This window comes from Triticum urartu, chromosome 5A (genome assembly GCF_056163025.1).
Source record: "Triticum urartu cultivar PI428250 chromosome 5A, HENAU_Tu73, whole genome shotgun sequence".
Classification (NCBI taxonomy): domain Eukaryota; kingdom Viridiplantae; phylum Streptophyta; class Magnoliopsida; order Poales; family Poaceae; genus Triticum; species Triticum urartu.
In genome coordinates, this window is record NC_141877.1 from 422,069,928 (window position 1) to 422,092,835 (window position 22,908).

The following is a 22,908-nucleotide window of genomic DNA, read 5'->3' on the forward strand; positions in this document are numbered from 1 at the left end:
CCTGGTGTGTACAAAAGATGTACAATATACATTTAATAAAAGTAGACATAAAAATGTTTATTTATAAAATGTAGATTTTATATTAACTAGTCAATGTGTATACGCAATGCACGTTAATTTGAAAGTATATTAAGTGCATGCAAATATTGCATGCTATTATGTGATTAACACTATATTTGGCATGAAATTAACTGCACGCTACACGTGTTGAGCGCTCGACATTGAAGCAGTCTAGGTCGTTCGATTGACATGATTTGATGGCCAAGATTAATTTAATCTGCCCCTTTGGGTCTTTTAATATTTTATATTAAAAATGTTAAATATAAATATAAAATTGTTGCTAATGTATATGTAAATGTACATTGTGTGATAAAAAATGTTTATTGACTTCAGATAAAACATAACCATGTATTGAAAAATGTTGACCATGTATTCAAAAAATATATTGGATATATACAAAAAATGTTCAATGAAAAAGTAAACATTAAAAAATAAACTCTCAAATATTGTAATCATGTATTTCAAAAATGTAAAACATCTATACAGAATATGTTTCTGAAGTATACAAAATATGTCGAAAGTGTACTGAAAAAGTTGACATGTGTTAAAAAGACAATAAAAATCGACAAAGAAACAAAGTTAAATGAAGACACTCAATAGAAAATAAAAACATGAAAAATGGAAACCGAACAGAACAAATGCAAAAACTGAAAACAAACAAACCTGAAAAGGAACAAAGCAAAACAAAGAAAATCGATGCAAACAAAAGAAACAAAGAAAAATGAAGAAATAAAAGAAAAACTAAGAAAACCATGACACGAATGAAGAAAACTGGTGTAAAAACGAGACATAATAGAAGGAAAAAAACCAATAAAAAAGTAGGAAAAACAAAGAAAAAGATGAAACCATACTTAACATTGACCACCTGTGCCTTGGTGGAAAAGTAGAAGAACTCGCCTCACTCGACCCAAAGAAGAAAACTGATCGGGTCAGTAGCTACACGACGAGCAAAAGCTTCCGGCGAGACGGATGGGGCACTTACTATTAGCCAGATGTAGGCTTTACGACTCTATGAGCGCGTCATCTGTAGCGCCAATATAAGAGCAACTCTAGCAAACCTTGCATCCGGTTGGTCTATAAAACGCGTTCGCAGTTCGTGAAAAAATAGTTTTGCAGACCGGCTGTCTAAAATGGTTTTGCAGACCGGCACAGACGGCCGCAGATGCAGACCCCGCATAACGGATCCGTAAAAAAAGATATTCGCGGAATATACTCTTTTACGAATCAGTTTTGCAGGGTCTGATTGGGCGCAGCTCCTTCCTATCCGGAAAACCTAAATTTACACCTTAATTAGATCCAACATAATGCATTTCTTTGCTTTTTCAACAATATTAGATACATAGACATCACCAAATCTTTGGTAGAATAGTAAGACCAAAGAAAACAAGAACCACAAGTATGCATTTTAGAAGATGTCTAACTTCCCTAACTGCTCCCACTAGTTGGACTAATATCTTCTCCATGCATTCATTGTTGATCTGCGGATTCTTGATTTTGCATTCTTCTTTCTTCATCTTTAATTCAAAAGAAGTAGACGTTGCTTCCCCTCTAGTTGCACATGCACCCGATTTATTGCCTTCGATTCTACTAAGGAGTGCACGAACATCTATTAATTTTCTTTCTATCAACAAATCAATGTGTTCGCCTTCCCAAAACCAAAATGAGCATCCATCTTCCTACACACAATGAGTGAGCATGTTCAAAATGAATTACCGCAATTGAACCAAATAATGAGCTATCAAAATGAGCTACCGCAAGTGCATGTACCACGTCGTTTTCGCATTTGAAGAACACCCATCCGGGGTGTTTCAGCGTGCCCGAAGTGAGCCGCAGCACTTTCCGCGTGCAGTCGTCGCACTCTATGAACGACATCGGCAAGCCACAAAGACGCCGCGCGAGCGCCGTCCCCGGTGGACGGCCGGATGAATCCATGCACGCAAACCTTCGGCGGCGGCGGGCGGACGAAGCAGTACCTGCATGCGGCGATGCGCCCTTGCCTGGGCTGCGGGAGAGGCTTCCCGATCACTCCATCGCTTGGGGCAGCAACCGGCGGCCGGAAAAGCCAAATCCGGCGGCCCGCGATGAAGTGACGCAGATCTCCAAATCCGGCGGCCCGCCGACGCGGGGGGGGGGGGGGGGGGAGGGGAGGCCTCGTGCGTGTGGCGGTCTTCCGGCATGCTTCTGCCGGCTGCTTTCGCCGGAATCTTGGGCGGCGGCCGGCGGCGGCGCGAGGGGGAAGAGGAGAGGTGGTTGGTGGAAGAAAGCGCGGGATGAAATGTCCCCCCACCAACCGCTTCCGCTTATATGCAGGGCACCGCAGCCGCGAGGCGGAAACCCGCGTTTTCCTGGGTTGGATTCGGGATTTTGCCGCGCCTCCTAAAATTTTTTGCGGGCCGGGGCGGGATGCATGGTCTGATCGGGCTGGTTTTTTCGCCCCGACCCGCATTTTGACGGTTATTTTACAGGTCGGAGCGGGATGCGGGGTCTGCTAGAGTTGCTCTAAATGGGCCAGACATATGTAGAGACGTCTACTAGAATGTGAGCCTTACCTATCTGGCTCGGGAAATTATCTGGTGCATCGGAGCTTGTGATGCTATCGGTGCACGGAACTCATATTGTGCTTTTAAAATGTTTTAAAAAATTAGCACACTCATACAACATCAATGTAGATTGTCACACAATTTCAAATCAAAATTCTAAATATAGCTCGAAAAACAAAAATGAAAATTCAACACTAAATAGTAGATAACATAATTTGGGTTTTAGATTTTGCCCACTGATATCAAATTTGGCACTTTTGTATCTCAAGAAATATTTTAATTTTTTATACAAAATTTTGTGACATCATACATTAATGTTGTGTCAACATGTTAGATTTTTTTTTCAGATTGTAAAAATATATTCTATGGCACCCGATGCACTGGTAGCACCACAAGTGCGGGTGCACCAGATATGTTCCCGCCTGTCTTCCCTCCTCAAAGAAAAAAAAAACTACCTGCCCCGCCCCCCCCCCCCCCCCCCTAATAAAACTGATTACTAGCTTAGCAGCTACGTAGGTTTTTCTGGTTGATTTTTCTTTATATTTTTTTTTGAAAATGCTCGAAAACACATTAGTTGAAAATATTTTCATTTAATTAATTTTATATAAAAAGATTTAATAAAAAATTCACCGTGTATTATAAAATATTCAGGGAGTGTTAAAATGTTCTGCTCGCAGTTCTAGAAAAATGTCCATAACTTTCAGAAAAGTTGTTCGTGTTATTTTAGAAAAATGTTCACACTCTTTAATTTTTGTCACTTTTAAAATATATTCGCAACACTAAAAAATGTTGCACTTTTAGAAAAAAGTTGATGACACTTTTGAAAAAAAAAATCAACATTTGCTTAAAAATGTTCTTCATGTCTTATAAAAACGTTTGTGCAATTTACAAAATGTTCTTAAACGTAAAAACAATGTTGCATGTTATTATAAAAATTTAATAGTTTTTATGAAAATTTACAAATGTGTGTTAATGTTTTATCATTTATTAGAAAATTTTACATTTTGTTGAAATAAAAAAAGGGAATAATAATAATAATAATAATAATAATAATAATAATAATAATAATAATAATATGTGTATTAAGAAATTCATTGTCCATTTTGCAAAATGTGCAACATGTATTTGGAAGATGTTTAACGTGTATATTAAAAATGTTCAACCTATATTTGAAAAGTATTTAACATGTATTTAGAAAAGGTTGATAATGTAACAAAAAAAAGGCAAAATCCGACACACAACTTTTGAAACGAATAGAGAACCCCACGAAAAAATCAGAATGAAATTATTGAACTAATGCCACGTAAGAAAAATGATCTATGATGCACGCTTACTGGGCAGCCACATAATCCTACGCTAGAGGCAAACCCCACAGGCAAGACATATGGTGTCATCGCAGTAAATGATATATAGCCCTAGCGATGGATTCTCTTGGAATATTGCACTAGTTGGGCCAGATACATGCCAAAGTTTTGCAAAAGGCCGAAAGAGAAGAAAAACAAAGATAGCGAAAACGAGGGGGCTCTTAATTAGGGGTTATGCCCGAGACATCCAACGACCACTTTTAGGGCATGGGAGTGTGCCACAAAGTGCGCCCTAACGATGCTACATGTCGCGTGTTGGACGCTCCCCCATCCCAACCTTATTTAGGTTTACTTGTTTTTTATTTTTCTTCTTCTTTTTTCTTTTTTTCTCATTTTCCATTTTTTCTTCTTTATGTTTACCTTTTTCAGTTATGTACTTTTGTAAAAAAATGTTTTTTCATAAGATCTTTGGCTGTAGTTTTTATGTGTGGTGGAATTCTATTCATATCAAACCTGGCCAGATGGGCCGGCCCATCACGACACAACTTGAGCTACACGGGCCAGGCATGACATGGCCCACCCAGGCACACCAACTATATGGGCATTGCCGGGCTGGCACACATGTCTAGCTCCCCAGCCCAGGCATGATCCCCTTAGTAAACGGGTCGGTCTGTGGCACATTTTGCCCGCCCCTCGTAGGATTCAACATATTGGGTTGTTTTGGGCCTATATTCAGTCTATTGGTTTTATAAATAAATATATATAAAATTAAGAAAACTAAATATGTCGTGCCATGTCGGCACTCGTGCCCAGCCACTCGCCCAGACATGTCCCTAGGCAGACCACGTATCGGCATGACCCGATTATAAACATGTCGGGCACGCGGGCTATCAGGCTAGCACGCTAGGACCAGCCCATTTTGCCACCTTTGATTCATATCTCTGACTCCCACTTTAGCTCTCACCTTTTCCAGTGCGATAGTGTCCATGTCGATCACTAGTACATGACTAACCAACCAAGTAAGGCAGATGTCTCAAACATACCAAAGAAATGTCTACAACATTCATGGACTTTACCAAACTTAAACCTCAAAGTATGTAGTTTCCCAACAGCTTGACTATAAAGACCAACTCCGAACATGGATAACAACACGAGTCCCAAAAAAACTCCAAATTTGGAAAGTTCCACTAGTTTGAGTTTGTTAGAGAATATCATCAAATAACAGTTCTTCTCATGGCTTTTGGCTCTCCATTGCTTGCTTTAGCTGAACATGTTGTTAAAACCTTGAAGAAATTGAGTCTCATTTATGTTTCTAGGCTTAATCCTCACAGCAGCCACTGGATTGATATGGTCCACAATCAACACATTTTTAGTGTTTTGCACGGGAAGCACACCCAATCTTTTAGTAGCATATAACCAACATATTTAGCACAAGTTTCATCTACTAAGCCAAGCACAATCATCAGCAATATGTGTGTCCTTTTCACAAATCACACAATGCTCCAACTTGGACTCTTTAGTGGTATGTCTAGTGTCCTTTCACTTGCTGCAAGGCCGCCTACTGAAATTTCCACTTCCACTACTCTCCTGCATCATCCTAGACCGCCCGTAGATCTTCTAGAACCAAACTCTTCCTCTGGTTGCCTCCACCTGAACCAGCAGCTCCCACAACATTTTACACACCACCATCATAAAAAAAAGCATCAACCCCAACATTTTTTGCCTACATTAGGACCACTTGTAGACACATGTATCTGATCTCCCGAGTTGGAAGAACTAGGTTTAGAAGCATGGAGTGTGCTGACAGCTCTGAGAAAACTAGGAAAGAAGGGACCGAAGCCACTGTGGTTGCTGAACCAAATCATGCATTATCTTGTTCTTATTCTGACCTCCAGGGAGGGGGGGGGGAGGGGTTATTCGAGCAAGAAGCTCCTGAGATATCACCCCCTCTCTTCTGAGAGGAGCCCACCTCTAAATTTAACTTTTGCCCATTATTTCCTATACCCCAGTCTGAACCCCATCAACACTTGAACCCTGTCCACAATAGTCCTAAGAATTCTAACTTTTATTCATCTCAACACCATAGTTCTCTTAATGAAAACCATCGAAATTGTTGTACCAAGATCTATCAATACCATGAGATTGCAAATCTCTCTTAAATAACTCATCATGCACTGGTGCGCGTCGGTCCTAAACATACGATTTTTAACCCCTTTCCGCGACGGCCTGGAACCGTCGCCAAGTGAGTGTGGGCGATAGGGGGGGTCCTTCCCACACGACCCAGAAACCGTCGGGGATATGCCCTCCTGGCACACACATTCGGCAAAATGAGGTCGTGTGCGACCGACGAGCGCTCAAATACGGAAATACGTATAGTACAGCTAAAAAATACAATTATACGGCGAAATTGTTTCTGGTCGCAAGTACATACCACACAGTCAGTCCCCGCTAAACATTTTCATTCGTATGTACATCCCACATAGTCGCTTCAAGGAAAACGTTTCCGTTCACAGGTACATCACACACAATTTTTCCTGGTAAATCATTTCTGATAGCGTTGCCATTGCACACGATATTAATAATTTTATCGTTTGCGTTATTGAATGCATCACACACGATGCGTAGAAAGAAACTGTGTGGCAAAGGTTGTCCACCACACACACTTTTTATGTGATAAACGTTTGCGCAAGGTGGCCTAACACAAACATTTTTCAAGAGAAAGTCGTGTGTGCAGTGGATATTGGTCGCACACGTAGTGGATCCTAGAAACTAAAGGAAATATGCCCTAGAGGCAATAATAAAGTTATTATTTATTTTCTTATATCATGATAAATGTTTATTATTCATGCTAGAATTGTATTAACCAGAAACTTAGTACATGTGTGAATACATAGACAAACAGAGTGTCACTAGTATGCCTCTACTTGACTAGCTCGTTAATCAAAGATGGTTAAGTTTCCTAGCCATGGACAAGAGTTGTCATTTGATGAACGGGATCACATCATTAGAGAATGATGTGATTGACTTGACCCATCTGTTAGCTTATCACAATGGTCGTTTAGTTTTTTGCTATTGCTTTCTTCATAACTTATACATGTTCCTATGACTATGAGATTATGCAACTCCCGATTACCGGAGGAACACTTTGTGTGCTACCAAACGTCACAACGTAATTGGGTGATTATAAAGGTGCTCTATAGGTGTCTCCGATGGTACTTGTTGAGTTGACATAGATCGAGATTAGGATTTGTCACTCCGATTGTCGGAGAGGTATCTCTGGGCCCTCTCGGTAATGCACATCACTATAAGCCTTGCAAGCAATGCAACTAATGAGTTAGTTGCAGGATGATGTATTACGGAACGAGTAAAGAGACTTGCCGGTAACGAGATTGAGCTAGGTATTGAGATACCGACGATCGAATCTCGGGCAAGTAACATACAGATGACAAAGGGAACAACGTATGTTGTTATGCGGTTTGACCGATAAAGATCTTCGTAGAATATGTAGGAGCCAATATGAACATCCAGGTTCCGCTATTGGTTATTGACCGGAGACGTGTCTCGGTCATGTCTACATAGTTCTCGAACCCGTAGGGTCCGCACGCTTAACGTTCGGTGACGATTGGTAATATGAGTTTATGTGTTTTGATGTACCGAAGGTAGTTCGGAGTCCCAGATGAGATCGGGGACATGACGAGGAGTCTCTAAATGATCGAGACGTAAAGATCGATATATTGGACGACTATATTCGGACATCGGAAAGATTTCGAGTGATTCGGGTATTTTTTGGAGTACCTGAGAGTTACGGGAATTCGCCGGGGAGTATATGGGCCTTATTGGGCTTTAGGGGAAAGAGAGAGGGGAGACTACACCCCCAAGGCTTAGTCTGAATTGGACTAGTGGGAGGGGCCACGCCCCCTCCTTCCTTCTCTTCTCTTTTCCCTTTCCTTCTCTCCTACTCCTACTACATGGAAGGGGGGAATCCTACTCCTGGTGGGAGTAGGACTCCCCAGGGCGCGCCATAGTAGAGGGCTGGCCCTCCCCCTCCTCCACTCCTTTATATACGGGGGGGGGGGGGGCACCCTAGGACACACAAGTTGATTGTTCCAAGCCGTGTGCGGTGCCCCCCTCCATCATAATCCACCTCGATCATATCATAGCGGTGCTTAGGCGAAGCCCTGCGTCGGTAGCAACATCATCACCATCATCATGCTGTCATGCTGACGGAACTCTCCCGTGAAGCTTTGTTGGATCGGAGTTCGTGGGACGTCATCGAGCTGAACGTGTGCTGAACTCGAAGGTGCCGTACATTCGGTACTTGGATCGATCGGATCGTGAAGACGTATGACTACATCAACCGCGTTCTCATAACGCTTCTGCTTATGGTCTACGAGGGCACGTGGACGATACTCTCCTCTTTTGTTGCTATGCATCACCATGATATTGTGTGTGCGTAGGATTTTTTTTGAAATTACTATGTTCCCCAACAGTGGTATCAGAGCCAGGTTTATGCGTAGATGTTATATGCACGAGTAGAACACAAAGGAGTTGTGGGCGTGGGTATATACATATTGCTTGCCGTCACTAGTTGATTCTTGATTCAGCGGCATTGTTGGATGAAGCGGCCCAGACCAACATTATGCATACGCTTACGCGAGACTGGTTTTACCGACGTGCTTCGCACACACGTGGCTAGGTGGGTGTCTGTTTCTCTAGCTTTAGTTGAATCGGATTCAATGAACATGGTTCTTTCTGAAGATCAAAAAGCAAGCACTATACCGCGTTGTGGTTTTTGATGCGTAGGTAAGAACGGTTCTTGCTCAGCCCATAGCAGCCACGTAAAACTTGCAACAACAAAGTAGATGACGTCTAACTTGTTTTTGCAGGGCATGTTGTGATGTGATATGGTCAAGACGTGATGAGATATAAATTGTTGTATGAGATGATCATGTTTTGTTAAAGTTATCGGCAACTGGCAGGAGCCTTATGGTTGTCTCTTTATTGCATAAGATGCAAGTGCCATGTAATTGCTTTACTTTATCGCTATGCGATAGCAATAATTGCAAAAGCAATAGCTGGTAAGATGACCATGTGACGACACATTGATAAAATATCAAGATGATGGAGATCATGGTGTCATGCCGGTAACAATGGAGATCATGACAGTACATTGGAGAGATCAAAGGCACAAGATGATGATGGCCATATCATGTCACATATTTCGATTTCATGTGATGTTTATCTTTTATACATCTTATTTTGCTTAGTTCGGCGATAGCTTTATAAGATGATCCCTTACTATAAATTTCAAGGTACAAGTGTTCTACCTGAGTATGCATCGTTGCCAAAGTTCGTCGTGCCGAGACACCACGTGATGATCGGGTGTGATAAGCTCTACGTTCACATACAATGGGTGCAAGCCAGTTTTGCACACGCAGAAATACTCGGGTTAAACTTGACGAGCCTAGCATATGCAGATATGGCCTCGGAACACTAGAGACCGAAAGGTCGAGTGTGAATCATATAGTAGATATGATCAACATAATGATGTTCACCATTGAAAACTACTCCATCTCACGTGATGATCAGACATGGTTTAGTTGATTTGGATCACGTGATCATTTAGATGACTAGAGGGATGTCTATCTAAGTGGGAGTTCTTAAGTAATATGATTAACTGAACTTAAATTTATCATGAACTTAGTCCTGATAGTATTTGCATATCTATGTTGTAGATCAATAGCTCGCACATAGCTTCCCCGTTTATTTTTGATATGTTCCTAGAGAAAAACAAATTGAAAGATGTTAGTAGCAATGATGTGGATTGGATCCATGATTTGAGGATTATCCTCATTGCTGCACAGAAGAATTATGTCCTTGATGCACCGCTAGGTGACGGACCTATTGTAGGAGCATATGCAGATGTTATGAACGTTTGGCAAAGGTCGGTATGATGACTACTTGATAGTTTAGTGCACCATGCTTTACGGCTTAGAACCGGGACTTCAAAAATGTTTTGAATGCCACGGAGCATATAAGATGTTCCAAGAGTTGAAATTAGTATTTCAGACTCATGCCCATGTCGAAAGGTATGAGACCTTTGACAAGTACTTTGCCTACAAAATGGAGGAGAATAGCTCAACTAGTGAGCATGTGCTCAGAATGTCTGAGTGCTACAATCACTTGAATCAAGTGGGAGTTAATCTTCCAGATAAGATAGTGATTGACAGAATTCTCTAGTCACTATCACCAAGTTACTAGAACTTCGTGATGAACTATAATATGCAAGGGATAACAGAAACGATTCCCAAGCTCTTCGTGATACGGAAATCGATGAAGGTAGAAATCAAGAAAAGCATCAAGTGTTGATGGTTGACAAAACCACTAGTTTCAAGAAAAGGGCAAAGTGAAGAAGGGAAACTTCAAGAAGAACAACAAGCAAGTTGTTACTCAAGTGAAGAAGCCCAAGTCTAGACCTAAGCCTGAGACTAAGTGCTTCTACTGCAAAGGGAATGGTCAATGGAAGCAGAACTGCCCCAAGTATTTGGCGGATAAGAATGATGGCAAAGTGAACAAAGGTATATTTGATATACATGTTATTGATGTGTACTTTACTAGTGTTTATAGCAACCCCTCAGTATTTGATAGTAGTTCAGTTGCTAAGATTAGTAACTCGAAACGGGAGTTGCAGAATGACCAGAGACTAGTTAAGAGTGAAGTGACGATGTGTGTTGGAAGTGGTTCCAAAATTGATATGATCATCATCGCACACTCCCTATACTTTCGGGATTAGTGTTGAACCTAAAATAAATGTTATTTGGTGTTTGCGTTAAGCATGAATATGATTGGATCATGTTTATTGCAATACAATTATTCATTTAAGTCAAAGAATAATTGTTGTTCTATTTACATGAATAAAACCTTCTATGGTCATACACTCAATATAAATGGTTTATTGAATCTCGATCGTAGTGATACACATATTCATAATATTGAAGCCAAAAGATGCAAAGTTAATAATGATAGTGCAACTTATTTGTGGCACTGCCGTTTAGGTCATATTGGTGTAAAGCGCATGAAGAAACTCCATGTTGATGGGTTTTTGGAATCACTTGATTATGAATCACTTGATGCTTGTGAACCATGCCTCATGGGCAAGATGACTAAGACTCCGTTCTCCGGAACAATGAAGCGAGCAGCTGACTTATTGGAAATAATACATACTGATGTATGCGGTCCGATGAGTGTTGAGGCTCGTGGAGGGTATCGTTATTTTCTAACCTTCACAGATGATTTGAGCAGATATGGGTATATCTACTTGATGAAACATAAGTCTGAAACATTTGAAAATTTCAAAGAATTTCAGAGTGAAGTGGAAAATCATCGTAACAAGAAAATAAAGTTTCTACGATCTGATCATGGAGGAGAATATTTGAGTTATGAGTTTGGTCTTCATTTGAAACAATGCGGAATAGTTTCGCAACTCACGCCACCTGGAACACCACAGCGTAATGGTGTGTCCGAACGTCATAACCGTACTTTATTAGATATGGTGCAATCTATGATGTCTCTTATCGATTTATCATTATCATGTTGGGGTTATGCATTAGAGACAGCTGCATTCACGTTAAATAGGGCACCATCTAAATCCATTGAGACGACACCATATGAACTGTGGTTTGGCTAGAAACCTAAGCTGTCGTTTCTTAAAGTTTGGGGCTGCGATGCTTATGTGAAAAAGTTTCAACCTGATAAGCTCGAACCCAAATCAGAGAAATGTGTCTTCATAGAATACCCAAAGGAAACTGTTGGGTACACCTTCTATCACAGATCCAAAGGCAAGATCTTTGTTGCTAAAAGTGGATCCTTTCTAGAGAAGGAGTTTGTCTCGAAAGAAGTGAGTGGGAGGAATGTAGTACTTGATGAGGTAATTGTACCTTCTCCCGAATTGGAAAGTAGTTCATCACAGAAACCAGTTCTAGTGATCTCTACACCAATTAGTGAGGAAGCTAATGATGATGATCATGAAACTTCAGATCAAGTTACTATCGAACCTCGTAGGACAACCAGAGTATGGTCCGCACCAGAGTGGTACGGTAATCCTTTCTGGAAGTCATGTTACTAGACCATGACGAACCTATGAACTATGAGGAAACGATGATGAACCCAGATTCCACGAAATGGCTTGAGGCCATGAAATCTGAGATGGGATCCATGTATGAGAACAAAATATGGACTTTGATTGACTTGCCCGATGATCGGTGAGTCATCTTTACCTAATAATAAAGCAAATTGGGTTTCTTTCGTCCGTCATGGCATTTTTCAGAAAAGTCCCTCTATTTTAGAGAATTGAACCCTCAGTCCTATTTTAAGTTAAAATGAATCGTTATTTTTGTATTTTACACAAAAGTCCCTGTCTTTTCTTGAAATCAACCCACCGTCCGGACTTAAGTCACACCCGAACCGTTATTTTACATTTTTTGAACCCCCCCTGATGTTTTAGGTAATTCATCCACGGATCATATTTAAGTCAAACAAATGCTTTTTAAAATCATCCATATCTTTTAAATCGTAACTCCGATTTGAACATGTTATATATGAAATTTGATTAGAAAAATATGTAGAATATGAATATGAGATTATTTTTGCCTGTTAAGTATTTTTAAATATTATTTTGAAATATATTTGAGTCAAACCAAATGATTTTCTAAATTATCTATATCTTTTAAACCGTAACTTCGATTTTAACATATTACATATGAAATTTTATTATAAAAATGTGTGGAATCTAAATATGATGTTAATTTTACCTGTTAAATATTTTTAAAATATTGTTATGGAAGCAAACTTATAATTTATAGCGCAAGATTCTTTTTTTCATACCGGCGGTGATCCGGGTTGCAAATAAACACCCCACTATAACCATATACGGAAAAGAAAACATCGATAACTACACAAGCATACCTCTGAAAAATGTCGTAGGGGAAAAAAACAGATTTCTCATCGTGAGAGTGAGAGAAAGCGAGTGAGAGAGAGAGAGAGTAAGAGAGAGAGAGGGAGAGGGAGGAGAGAGGGAGAGAGAGACGCCTTAGGATTAACCATATTCAACACACCTTTTTTGTTGTTTTGTGTGAACACCGAGGCCATCGCCAGCGAGGGTGAGAAGGGGGATAAGCGGCAACACAAATATGATGCCTCACAAAAATAAAGGAGATGGTCCTATTGTGGTCTTGAGTGATGGTTATTGCTTTAAGAGCGTTTGTTATGTTTTCTCTCCCGTTGCAATGCATGGGCTCTTTTGCTAGTTAAGAATAAATGGATCTTCAAGAGGAAGACGGACATTGATAGTAGTGTTACTATCTACAAAGCTCGAATTGTCGCAAAATGTTTTTGGAAAGTTCAAGGTGTTGACCACGATGATATTTTCTCACTCGTATCGATGCTTAAAAGCCTGTCCGAATCATGTTAGCAGTTGCCGCATTTTATGAAATCTGGCAAATGGATGTCAAAACTGTATTCCTTAATGGATTTCTTAAATGAAGAGTTGTATATGATGCAACCAGAAGGTTTTGTCGATCCTAAAGGTGCTAACAAAGTGAGCAAGCTCCAGCGATCCATCTATGGACTGGTGCAAGCATCTCAGAGTTGGAATATATGCTTTGATAAAGTGATCAAAGCATATGGTTTTATACAGACTTGCAGTGAAGTCTGCATTTACAAGAAAGTGAGTGGGAGCACTACAACATTTCTGATAAGTATATGTGAATGACATATTGTTGATCGAAAATAATGTAGAATTTTCTGGAAAGCATAAAGGAGTGTTTGAAAAGAGTTTTTCAAAGAAAGACCTCGATGAAGCTGCTTACACATTGAGCATCAAGATCTATAGAGATAGATCAAGATGCTTGATAAGTTTTTTCAATGAGTACATACCTTGACAAGATTTTGAAGTAGTTCAAAATGGAACAGTCGAAGAAGGAGTTCTTGCCCGTGTTGCAAGGTGTTAAGTTGAGTAGAGACTCAAAACCCAACCACAGCGGAAAATAGAAAGAGAATGAAAAATCATTCCCTATGCCTCAGTCATAGGTTCTACAAAGTATGCTATGCTGTTTACCAATCCTATTGTATACCTTAGCATTTTTCTGACAAGGGAGTACAATAGTGATCTAGGAGTAGATCACTGGACAGCGGTCAAAAGTATCCTTAGAAGACTAAGGAAATATTTCTCGGTTATGAGGTGATAAAATGTTCGTCATAAAGAGTTATGTCGATGCAAGCTTTTTACATCGATCTAGATGACTCTAAGTCTCGATCTGGATACATATTGAAAGTGGGAGCAATTAGCTAGAGTAGCTCCGTGCAGAGCATTGTAGACATAGAAATTTGCGAAATACATACGGATCTGAATGTTGCAGACCCGTAGACTAAACTTCTCTCACAAGCAAAACATGATCACTCTTTGGGTATTAATCACATAGCGATGTGAACAAGATTATTGACTCTAGTAAACCCTTTGGGTATTAGTCACATGGAGATGTGAACTAATCACATAAAGATGTGAACTAGATTATTGACTCTAGTGCAAGTGGGAGACTGAAGGAAATATGCCCTAGAGGCAATAATAAAGTTATTATTTATTTCCTTATACCATAATAAATGTTTATTATTCATGCTAGAATTGTATTAACCGGAAACTTAGTACATGTGTGAATAAATAGACAAACAGAGTGTCACTAGTATGCCTCTACTTGACTAGCTCATTAATCAAAGATGGTTAAGTTTCCTAGCCATGGACAAGAGTTGTCATTTGATGAATGGGATCACATCATTAGAGAATGATGTGATTGACTTGACCCATCTGTTAGCTTAGCACGATGATCGTTTTGTTTGTTGCTATTGCTTTCTTCATAACTTATACATGTTCCTATGACTATGAGATTATGCAACTCCCGATTACCAGAGGAACACTTTGTGTGATACCAAACGTCACAATGTAACTGGGTGATTATAAAGGTGCTCTACAGGTGTCTCCAATGGTACTTGTTGAGTTTGCATAGATCGAGATTAGGATTTGTCACTCCGACAGTTGGAGATGTATCTCTGGGCCCTCTCGGTAATGCACATCACTATAAGCCTTGAAAGCAATGCAACTAATGAGTTAGTTGTGGGATGATGTATTACAGAACGAGTAAAGAGACTTGCCGGTAACGAGATTGAGCTAGGTATTGAGATACCGATGATCGAATCTCGAGCAAGTAACATACCAATGGCAAAGGGAACAAAGTATGTTGTTATGCGGTTTGACCGATAAAGATCTTCATAGAATATGTAGGAGCCAATATGAGCATCCAGGTTCCGCTATTGGTTATTGATCGGAGACGTGTCTCGGTCATGTCTACATAGTTCTCGAACCCGTAGGGTCCGCACGCTTAACGTTCGGTGACGATCGGTAATATGTGTTTATGTGTTTTGATGTACCTAAGGTAGTTCGGAGTCCCAGATGAGATCGGGAACATGACGAGGAGTCTCAAAATGATCAAGACATAAAGATTGATATATTGTACGACTATATTCGGACATCAGAAAGGTTCCGAGTGATTCGGGTATTTTTCGGAGTACTGGAGAGTTACGGGAATTCGCCGGGGAGTATATGGGCCTTATTGGGCTTTAGGGGAAAGAGAGAGGGGAGGCTGTGCGCCCCCAAGGCTTAGTTTGAATTGGACTAGGGGGAGGGGCTGCGCCCCCTCTTTCCTTCTCTTCTCTTTTCCCTTTCCTTCTCTCCTACTCCTACTACATGGAAGGGGGGAATCCTACTCTCGGTGGGAGTAGGACTCCCCAGGGCGCGCCATAGTAGAGGGACGACCCTCCCCCTCCTCCACTCCTTTATATACGAGGGAGGGGGGCACCCTAGGACACACAATTTGATTGTTCCAAGCCGTGTGCGGTGCCCCCTCCACCATAATCCACCTCGATCATATCGTAGCGGTGCTTAGGCGAAGCCCTGCGTTGGTAGCAACATCATCACCGTCATCACGCCGTCATGCTGACGGAACTATCCCGTGAAGCTTTGCTGGATCGGAGTTCGTGGGACGACATCGAGCTGAACATGTGCTGAACTCTGAGGTGCCATACGTTCGGTACTTGGATAGGCCAGATCATGAAGACGTACGACTACATCAACCGCGTTCTCATAACGCTTCCGCTTACGGTCTATGAGGGTACATGGACGTTACTCTCCTCTTTCGTTGCTATGCATCACCATGATCTTGCGTGTGCGTAGGAAATTTTTGAAATTACTACGTTCCCTAATAGAAACGTTTCTGATCTCCACGTATATCACAGACATTTCCCTTTCGCAAACCATGTGGAGTGTAATCCCTATTTAATCCATAATTAATCCCTAATTTTAAAATCACATATTATGAATTTGAAAGTAGGCAATCACTTATTTCATATCCAACCATGTTTATTACAAATATAGGTTCAACCACGAATCCATAATTCAATGCACAGGTACATATACTGAAGAACTACAGAAGCACCAAATAAAGAATGATGAACCACAGTTGTACTAAAGACTGTAAAGAGAGAGGCGAAATACATAATGGTTGCTGGAGAGGGTGAAGAGGAATGCCCATATTGTGCCCTCCTCCATGCGTAAGGCGCGCACGACTCTAGGCCAACCCCTTGTGATGGCTGCCCGTCCATCCTTCACTGTCTTCATTAGGACTTCTCGATGCTCATTGTAGTCTGGATGAAATACTTTAACCTTCATTGCGTGTCCACCAATCATGTACTTTGTGAGGTAATCTTGAGTGAACTGCTTCGGGAACCACTGGAAACGAAAAAGATTCAGACATTGTTGTCTAACAACTCATTATGGGCAGTAAAAAGAGAAGGCTGCAGAGTTTGTAGTTACCATCCTACAGCTCACTGTTGTGTTGGTAGAGCATAAACAAATAATTTGCTTGCCACCATCGTATCTTTTTGCTAATAATCCTTATCAGTTTCCTCACTTGATGCTTGTTCATCAATATCTCATTGCCCCATACGCAAAAGGGTCGATGCGTGGATCCTTGCCAAGGGCATATGTACCTACAAGAAACAAGTCAATATTAGAAGCTAACTAGTGTCCAGGCCTGGATCTATATGCACTACATTATGGAACGACGGGGGGAGTACAAGCCGAGGGATGAAGCTAACCTCGGCGGAAAATGGTGGCCAGTCCCGTTGTTGTCTTGCATAAGTAGTGGAAAGGCATGATAAGTACATCAATCTTCACATCAAACAAATATAGCAAAGGTAAACAACATCATCTCCAAATGATAGCTTGAATGTGTTGGTTTCAGCATGCTGTTAAAGTAGATATAAAATGGAAGGCAATGCTACTGACAGCAGGTTTGACGGCCATCAAATATTGCAATTCAAACTGGTATTGTTGAAAATGAATAAAACGTAGGTAATGCTTAAACATCACACTGGATAAATGTGTAAAACTAAAATAAAGGGCATGCGTTAACTACACCAGGAATAACTAGAACCAAATATATCCGTTCAAACTAGTATTAATGTAGTCGAGCGGCACAGTTCCGACTTGCACATAATGAACCACACATTGTGAATGACTGACATAAACAAGGCATAAAATGACCAGTATAACAACCAAATATAGTCATTGAAAACTGGACAGAGTCTCACTGCAACCAACCTAACAAGCAAATACAGATAAACAGGGCATATGCTTGAAAACTGGACAAATGCTCACTGCAACCAACCTAACAAGCAGATAAAGATAAACAAGGCATTTGCTTGATAACTGGAGAAATGCTAAAAAAGCAACCTAACAACCAAATACAGATAAACAATGCATCTGCTTGATAACTGGACAAATGCTAAAAAAGCAACCTAACAACCAAATACAGATAAACAAGACATCTGCTTGATAACTGGACAAATACTCACTGCAACCAAACTAAGAACCAAATACAGATAAACAAGGCATCTGCTCGATAACTGAAAAATGCTCACTCCAACCAACCTAACAACCAAATATAGATAAACAAGGCATCTATTCAGTATAAACAATCAAATATAGACATTCGTGAAACTAAAGTGAACAATTCATACTTAAACATCACATAGACCTATTGAACAATACATTTTTGCATAACTGAAATAATTAAACACGACACAATTAAAGCACCGCACGACAAATGCTACTACAACAAAGAGTACGAGTTGGCAAGCTAGAAAAGGTAATATTTGCTAATAGAATGTTGCCTCACATTTCATGGACGGGATCCTTCCAGTTGGAAGAGCACAGACCCATGGTGCGCTCTCTGATGTCACAGATGGGCTATTTCACCTTGGAAGAACCTTTGTGGGTGCCCTCCTCGTGGTCGTGGTTGATGAGATCAGACTTGGTAATTGAGGATCCCAAGCCACCATCGTAGAACGTGTCCTACATAAGTGATAAAATGGGCTCGATGGCGTATAAAGCTCGCAAATCCTTGACCGCTTGGCGGAGGAGATTAGCAGCAAGGCCGTCGAAGAGATCGACGGCGGTTGAACCAGAGGGGTTGGGGATGGACCACTTAACCTGTGACATGGCCCGCGTGAAGCTGTTGGTGTGGACGAACTTGATGTCGTAGCCAGCTTTCCCTAGATACAGTAATACGCTAGCCCGTTGACATGAAGCCTTCGGCATGGCAACGTAGTCAACGTCTTCGCTGGCTTCCGTGGCGACGTGTTGCTCCGGGATCGACAGGTCAGGGTGAATGGCTGCCACCTCGCCGACGTCCGTCGGAGAGGCCATGATAAACCTCTTCTTGGCCGAACGCTTGTTAGGCTCCCCGGGATACGTGGCCGAGCTTAGGTTGCGACATTATGGAGCAGGGGATGTGGATCTGGCGGGGAGGGACACCGCAGGCCTCATCTAAAAACTCAAGGGAGTGGGCGACGGTATGGGAATCACTGGATAACCTAAACTTTATTATCCAAGCTAGGAGGAACGGGCAGACCGACAGGGTTGGCAGCGGCGCCGACGGCGACCGCGAGCTAGGGTTTGAAGGGGGGGGGGAGGGGCGGGTGGGGGGCTGTTGAGGGGGGGTGGTGTTTGATGATACGCCGCAACTACTGAAAATTTCAGTAATGGTGGGTGGAGATGGTGGTGGACGAGGGAGGGCGACGGTTCAAATGCCTCGACTGCTAAAATTTTACTATAAGGTCGGTGCTGGAGGAGTGTGGGCGACGATTGAAGTACAACGGCTACTAAAATTTGGGTAAAGGAATTGATGCGGGGCGGGAGTGCCCAAGATCGCACGGTCCAATAACAATATGCGAGTATGATAATAAGGAAAGTGGCGCGGATCCGCCAATTTTTGCAACGCTCAAGGCGGGTAGTTTGTTTTTATATTTCTAGCTAGCTGGTCTATCGCACACAGTTCGTCCTAATTTCCAAATAAACTTACCCGCCTTTAGCTTCCACATGTGGTGGTTTTACAGCGCACTTGCATCGCACACGGTTAAGCCAGTACCTTCATCCTTTGCTCGCACTTGCGCGGTTGTGGTGATTTCAGCGCACTTGCATCGCACACGGTTGAGCCAGTACCTCCACCATTTGCTCGTATTTGCGCGGTCGTGGTGATTTCATCGCACTTGCATCACACACGGTTGAGCCAGTACCTCCACCTTAATTTGCTCGCGCTTGCGCGGTCGTGGTGATTCACATCGCACTTGTATCACACACGGTTTAGATATTATACCTCGTGTCCATTGAGGATCATCAGAGTCTTGATACGTCCATTTTGCATCATGCTTTTATATCGATATTTATTGCATTATGGGCTGTTATTACACATTATGTCACAATACTTATGCCTATTCTCTCTTATTTTACAAGGTTTACATAAAGAGGGAGAATCCCGGCAGCTGGGATTCTGGGCTGGAAAAGGAGCAAATATTAGAGACCTATTCTGCACAGCTCCAAAAGTCCTGAAACTTCACGAAAGTCATTTTTAGAATATATAAAAAATAATGAGCGCAAGAAGTTCCAGAGGGGGGCCACACCCTGCCCACGAGGGTGGGGGGCGCGCCCCCTGCCTCGTGGCCCTCCGATGCCCATCTTCTGCTATATGGAGTCTTTCGATGAGGAAAAAAATCATAAGCCAGCTTTTGGGACGAGACTCCGCCGCCACGAGGCGGAACCTTGGCGGAACCAATCTAGGGCTCTGGCGGAGCTGTTCTGCCGGGGAAACTTCCCTCCGGGAGGGGGAAATCATCGCCATCATCATCACCAACGCTCCTCTCATCGGGAGGGGGTCAATCTCCATCAACATCTTCATCAGCACCATCTCCTCTAAAACCCTAGTTCATCTCTTGTATCCAATTCTTGTCTCCAAGTCTGGGATTGGTACCTGTGGGTTGCTAGTAGTGTTGATTACTCCTTGTAGTTGATGCTAGTTGGTTTATTTGGTGGAAGATCATATGTTCAGATCCTATATGCACATTAATACCCCTATGATTATGAACATGAATATGCTTTGTGAGGTTACATTTGTTCCTGAGGACATAGGAGAAGTCTTGCTATTAGTAGTCATGTGAATTTGGTATTCGTTTGATATTTTGATGAGATGTATGTTGTCTCTCCTCTAGTGGTGTTATGTGAACGTCGACTACATGACACTTCACCATTATTTGGGCCTAGAGGAAGGCATTCGGAAGTAATAAGTAGATGATGGGTTGCTAGAGTGACATAAGCTTAAACCCTAGTTTATGCGTTGCTTCGTAAGGGGCTGATTTGGATCCATATGTTTCATGCTATGGTTAGGTTTACCTTAATACTTTTGTTGTAGTTGCGGATGCTTGCAATAGATTTTAATCACAAATGGGATGCTTGTCCAAGTAAGGGCAGTACCCAAGCACCGGTCCACCCACATACCAAATTATCAAAGTATCGAATGCGAATCATATGATCGTGATGAAACCTAGCTTGACGATATTCCCATGTGTCCTCGGGAGCGTTGTACGTCATATAAGAGTTTGTCCAGGCTTGTCCTTTTCTACAAAAAGGATTGGGCCACCTTGCTGCACTTTATTTAATTTTGTTACTTGTTGCTCGTTACCAATTATCTTATCACAAAACTATCTGTTACCTATAATTTCAGTGCTTGCATAGAATACCTTGCTGAAAACCGCTTATCATTTCCTTCTGCTCCTCGTTGGGTTCAACACTCTTACTTATTGAAAGGACTACGATAGATCCCCTATACTTGTTGGTCATCAAGACTCTTTTCTGGCGCCGTTGCTGGGGAGTGAAGCGCCTTTGGTAGGTGGAATTTGGTAAGGAAAAATTTATATAGTGTGCTGAAATTTACTGTCACTTGTTACTATGGAAAGTAATCCTCTGAGGGGCTTGTTCGGGGTATCTTCACCCCGACCAGTAGAGCAAAGAGTTGCTCCTCAACCTATTGAACCTACTGAAAATGAAAATGTCTACTTTGAGATTCCTTCGGGTATGATAGAAAAACTGCTAGCTAATCCTTTTGCAGGAGACGGAACAATGCATCCTGATGAGCACCTAATATATGTTGATGAAGTTTGTTGATTATTTAAGCTTACAGGTGTGCCCAAGGATGTTATTAAGAAGAAGGTCTTCCCTTTATCTTTGAAGGGAGATGCATTGACATGGTATAGGCTATGTGATGATATGGGATCATGGAACTACAAACGATTGAAATTGGAATTTCATCAGAAGTTTTATCCTATGCATCTTGTTCAACGTGATCACAATTATATATATAAGTTCTGGCCTCGCGAAGGAGAAAGCATCGCTCAAGCTTGGGGGAGGCTTAAATCAATGTTATATTCATGCCCCAATCATGAGCTCTCAAGAGAAATAATTATTCAAAATTTATATGCTCGGCTTTCTGATAGCAATCGCACCATGCTCGATACTTCTTGTGCTGGCTCTTTTATGATGAAGACTATTGAATTCAAATGGGATTTATTGGAAAGAATTAAATGCAACTCTGAAGATTGGGACCTCGATGAAGTTAAGGAGTCAGGTATGACACCTAAGTTTGATTGTGTTAAAACTTTTATGGATACCGATGTTTTCCGTAAATTTAGCACTAAATATGGACTTGACTCTGAGATATAGTAGCTTCTTTCTGTGAATCTTTTGCTACTCATGTTGATCCCCCTAGGGAGAAGTGGTTTAAATATCATCCTCCCATAGAAGTAAAAGTAGCTGCACCTATTAAAGTTGAAGAAAAGACTGTCACATATAATGATCCTGTTGTTCCTACTGCTTATGTTGAGAAACCACCTTTTCCTGTTAGGATAAAAGATCATGCTAAAGCTTCAACTGTGGTTCATAAAAGAAATATTAGAACCTATACACCCCCTGAGCAAGTTAAAGTTGAACCTAATATTGCTATTGTTAAAGATCTCTTGTCTGATAATATTGATGGGCATGTTATTTATTTCTGTGATGAAACTGCTAGAATTGCTAAACCTTGTGCTAAAGATAAACCTAGACCTGTGGTAGGCATGCCTGTTATTTCTGTTAAAATAGGAGATCATTGTTATCATGGCTTATGTGATATGGGTGCTAGTGCTAGTGCAATACCTATTGACCTATACAGAGAAATAATGCATGATATTGCACCTGTTGAGTTAGAAGATATTGATGTCACAATTAAACTTGCCAATAGAGATACTATTTCACCAATGGGAATTGTTAGAGATGTTGAAGTCTTGTGTGGGAAAACTAAATATCCTGCTGATTTTCTTGTTCTTGGTTCCCCACAAGATAGCTTTTATCCCATTATATTTGGTAGACCCTTCTTGAACATAGTTAATGCTAAGATAGATAGCGAAAAGGATGTTGTTACTATTGGTTTAGGTGATATGTCTCATGAATTTAATTTCTCTAAATTTCATAGACAACACCGTGAAGAGGAATTGCCTAGTAAAGATGAAATTATTGGTCTTGCTTCTAT

The 22,908-nt window shown here is 41.2% G+C and overlaps 1 protein-coding gene across 1 annotated transcript; it reads right to left on the reverse strand.

Moving 5' to 3' along the window:
- Positions 1-1,406: 1,406 nt before the first annotated feature.
- On the reverse strand, positions 1,407-1,992 carry LOC147971707 (uncharacterized). The gene is made up of 2 exons (XM_087522835.1): positions 1,828-1,992; positions 1,407-1,736 (listed from the first exon to the last, which is right to left on the reverse strand). The coding sequence occupies exons 1-2, from the start codon at positions 1,990-1,992 to the stop codon at positions 1,407-1,409; spliced, it is 495 nt and encodes a 164-aa protein (XP_087378961.1).
- Positions 1,993-22,908: the final 20,916 nt, after the last annotated feature.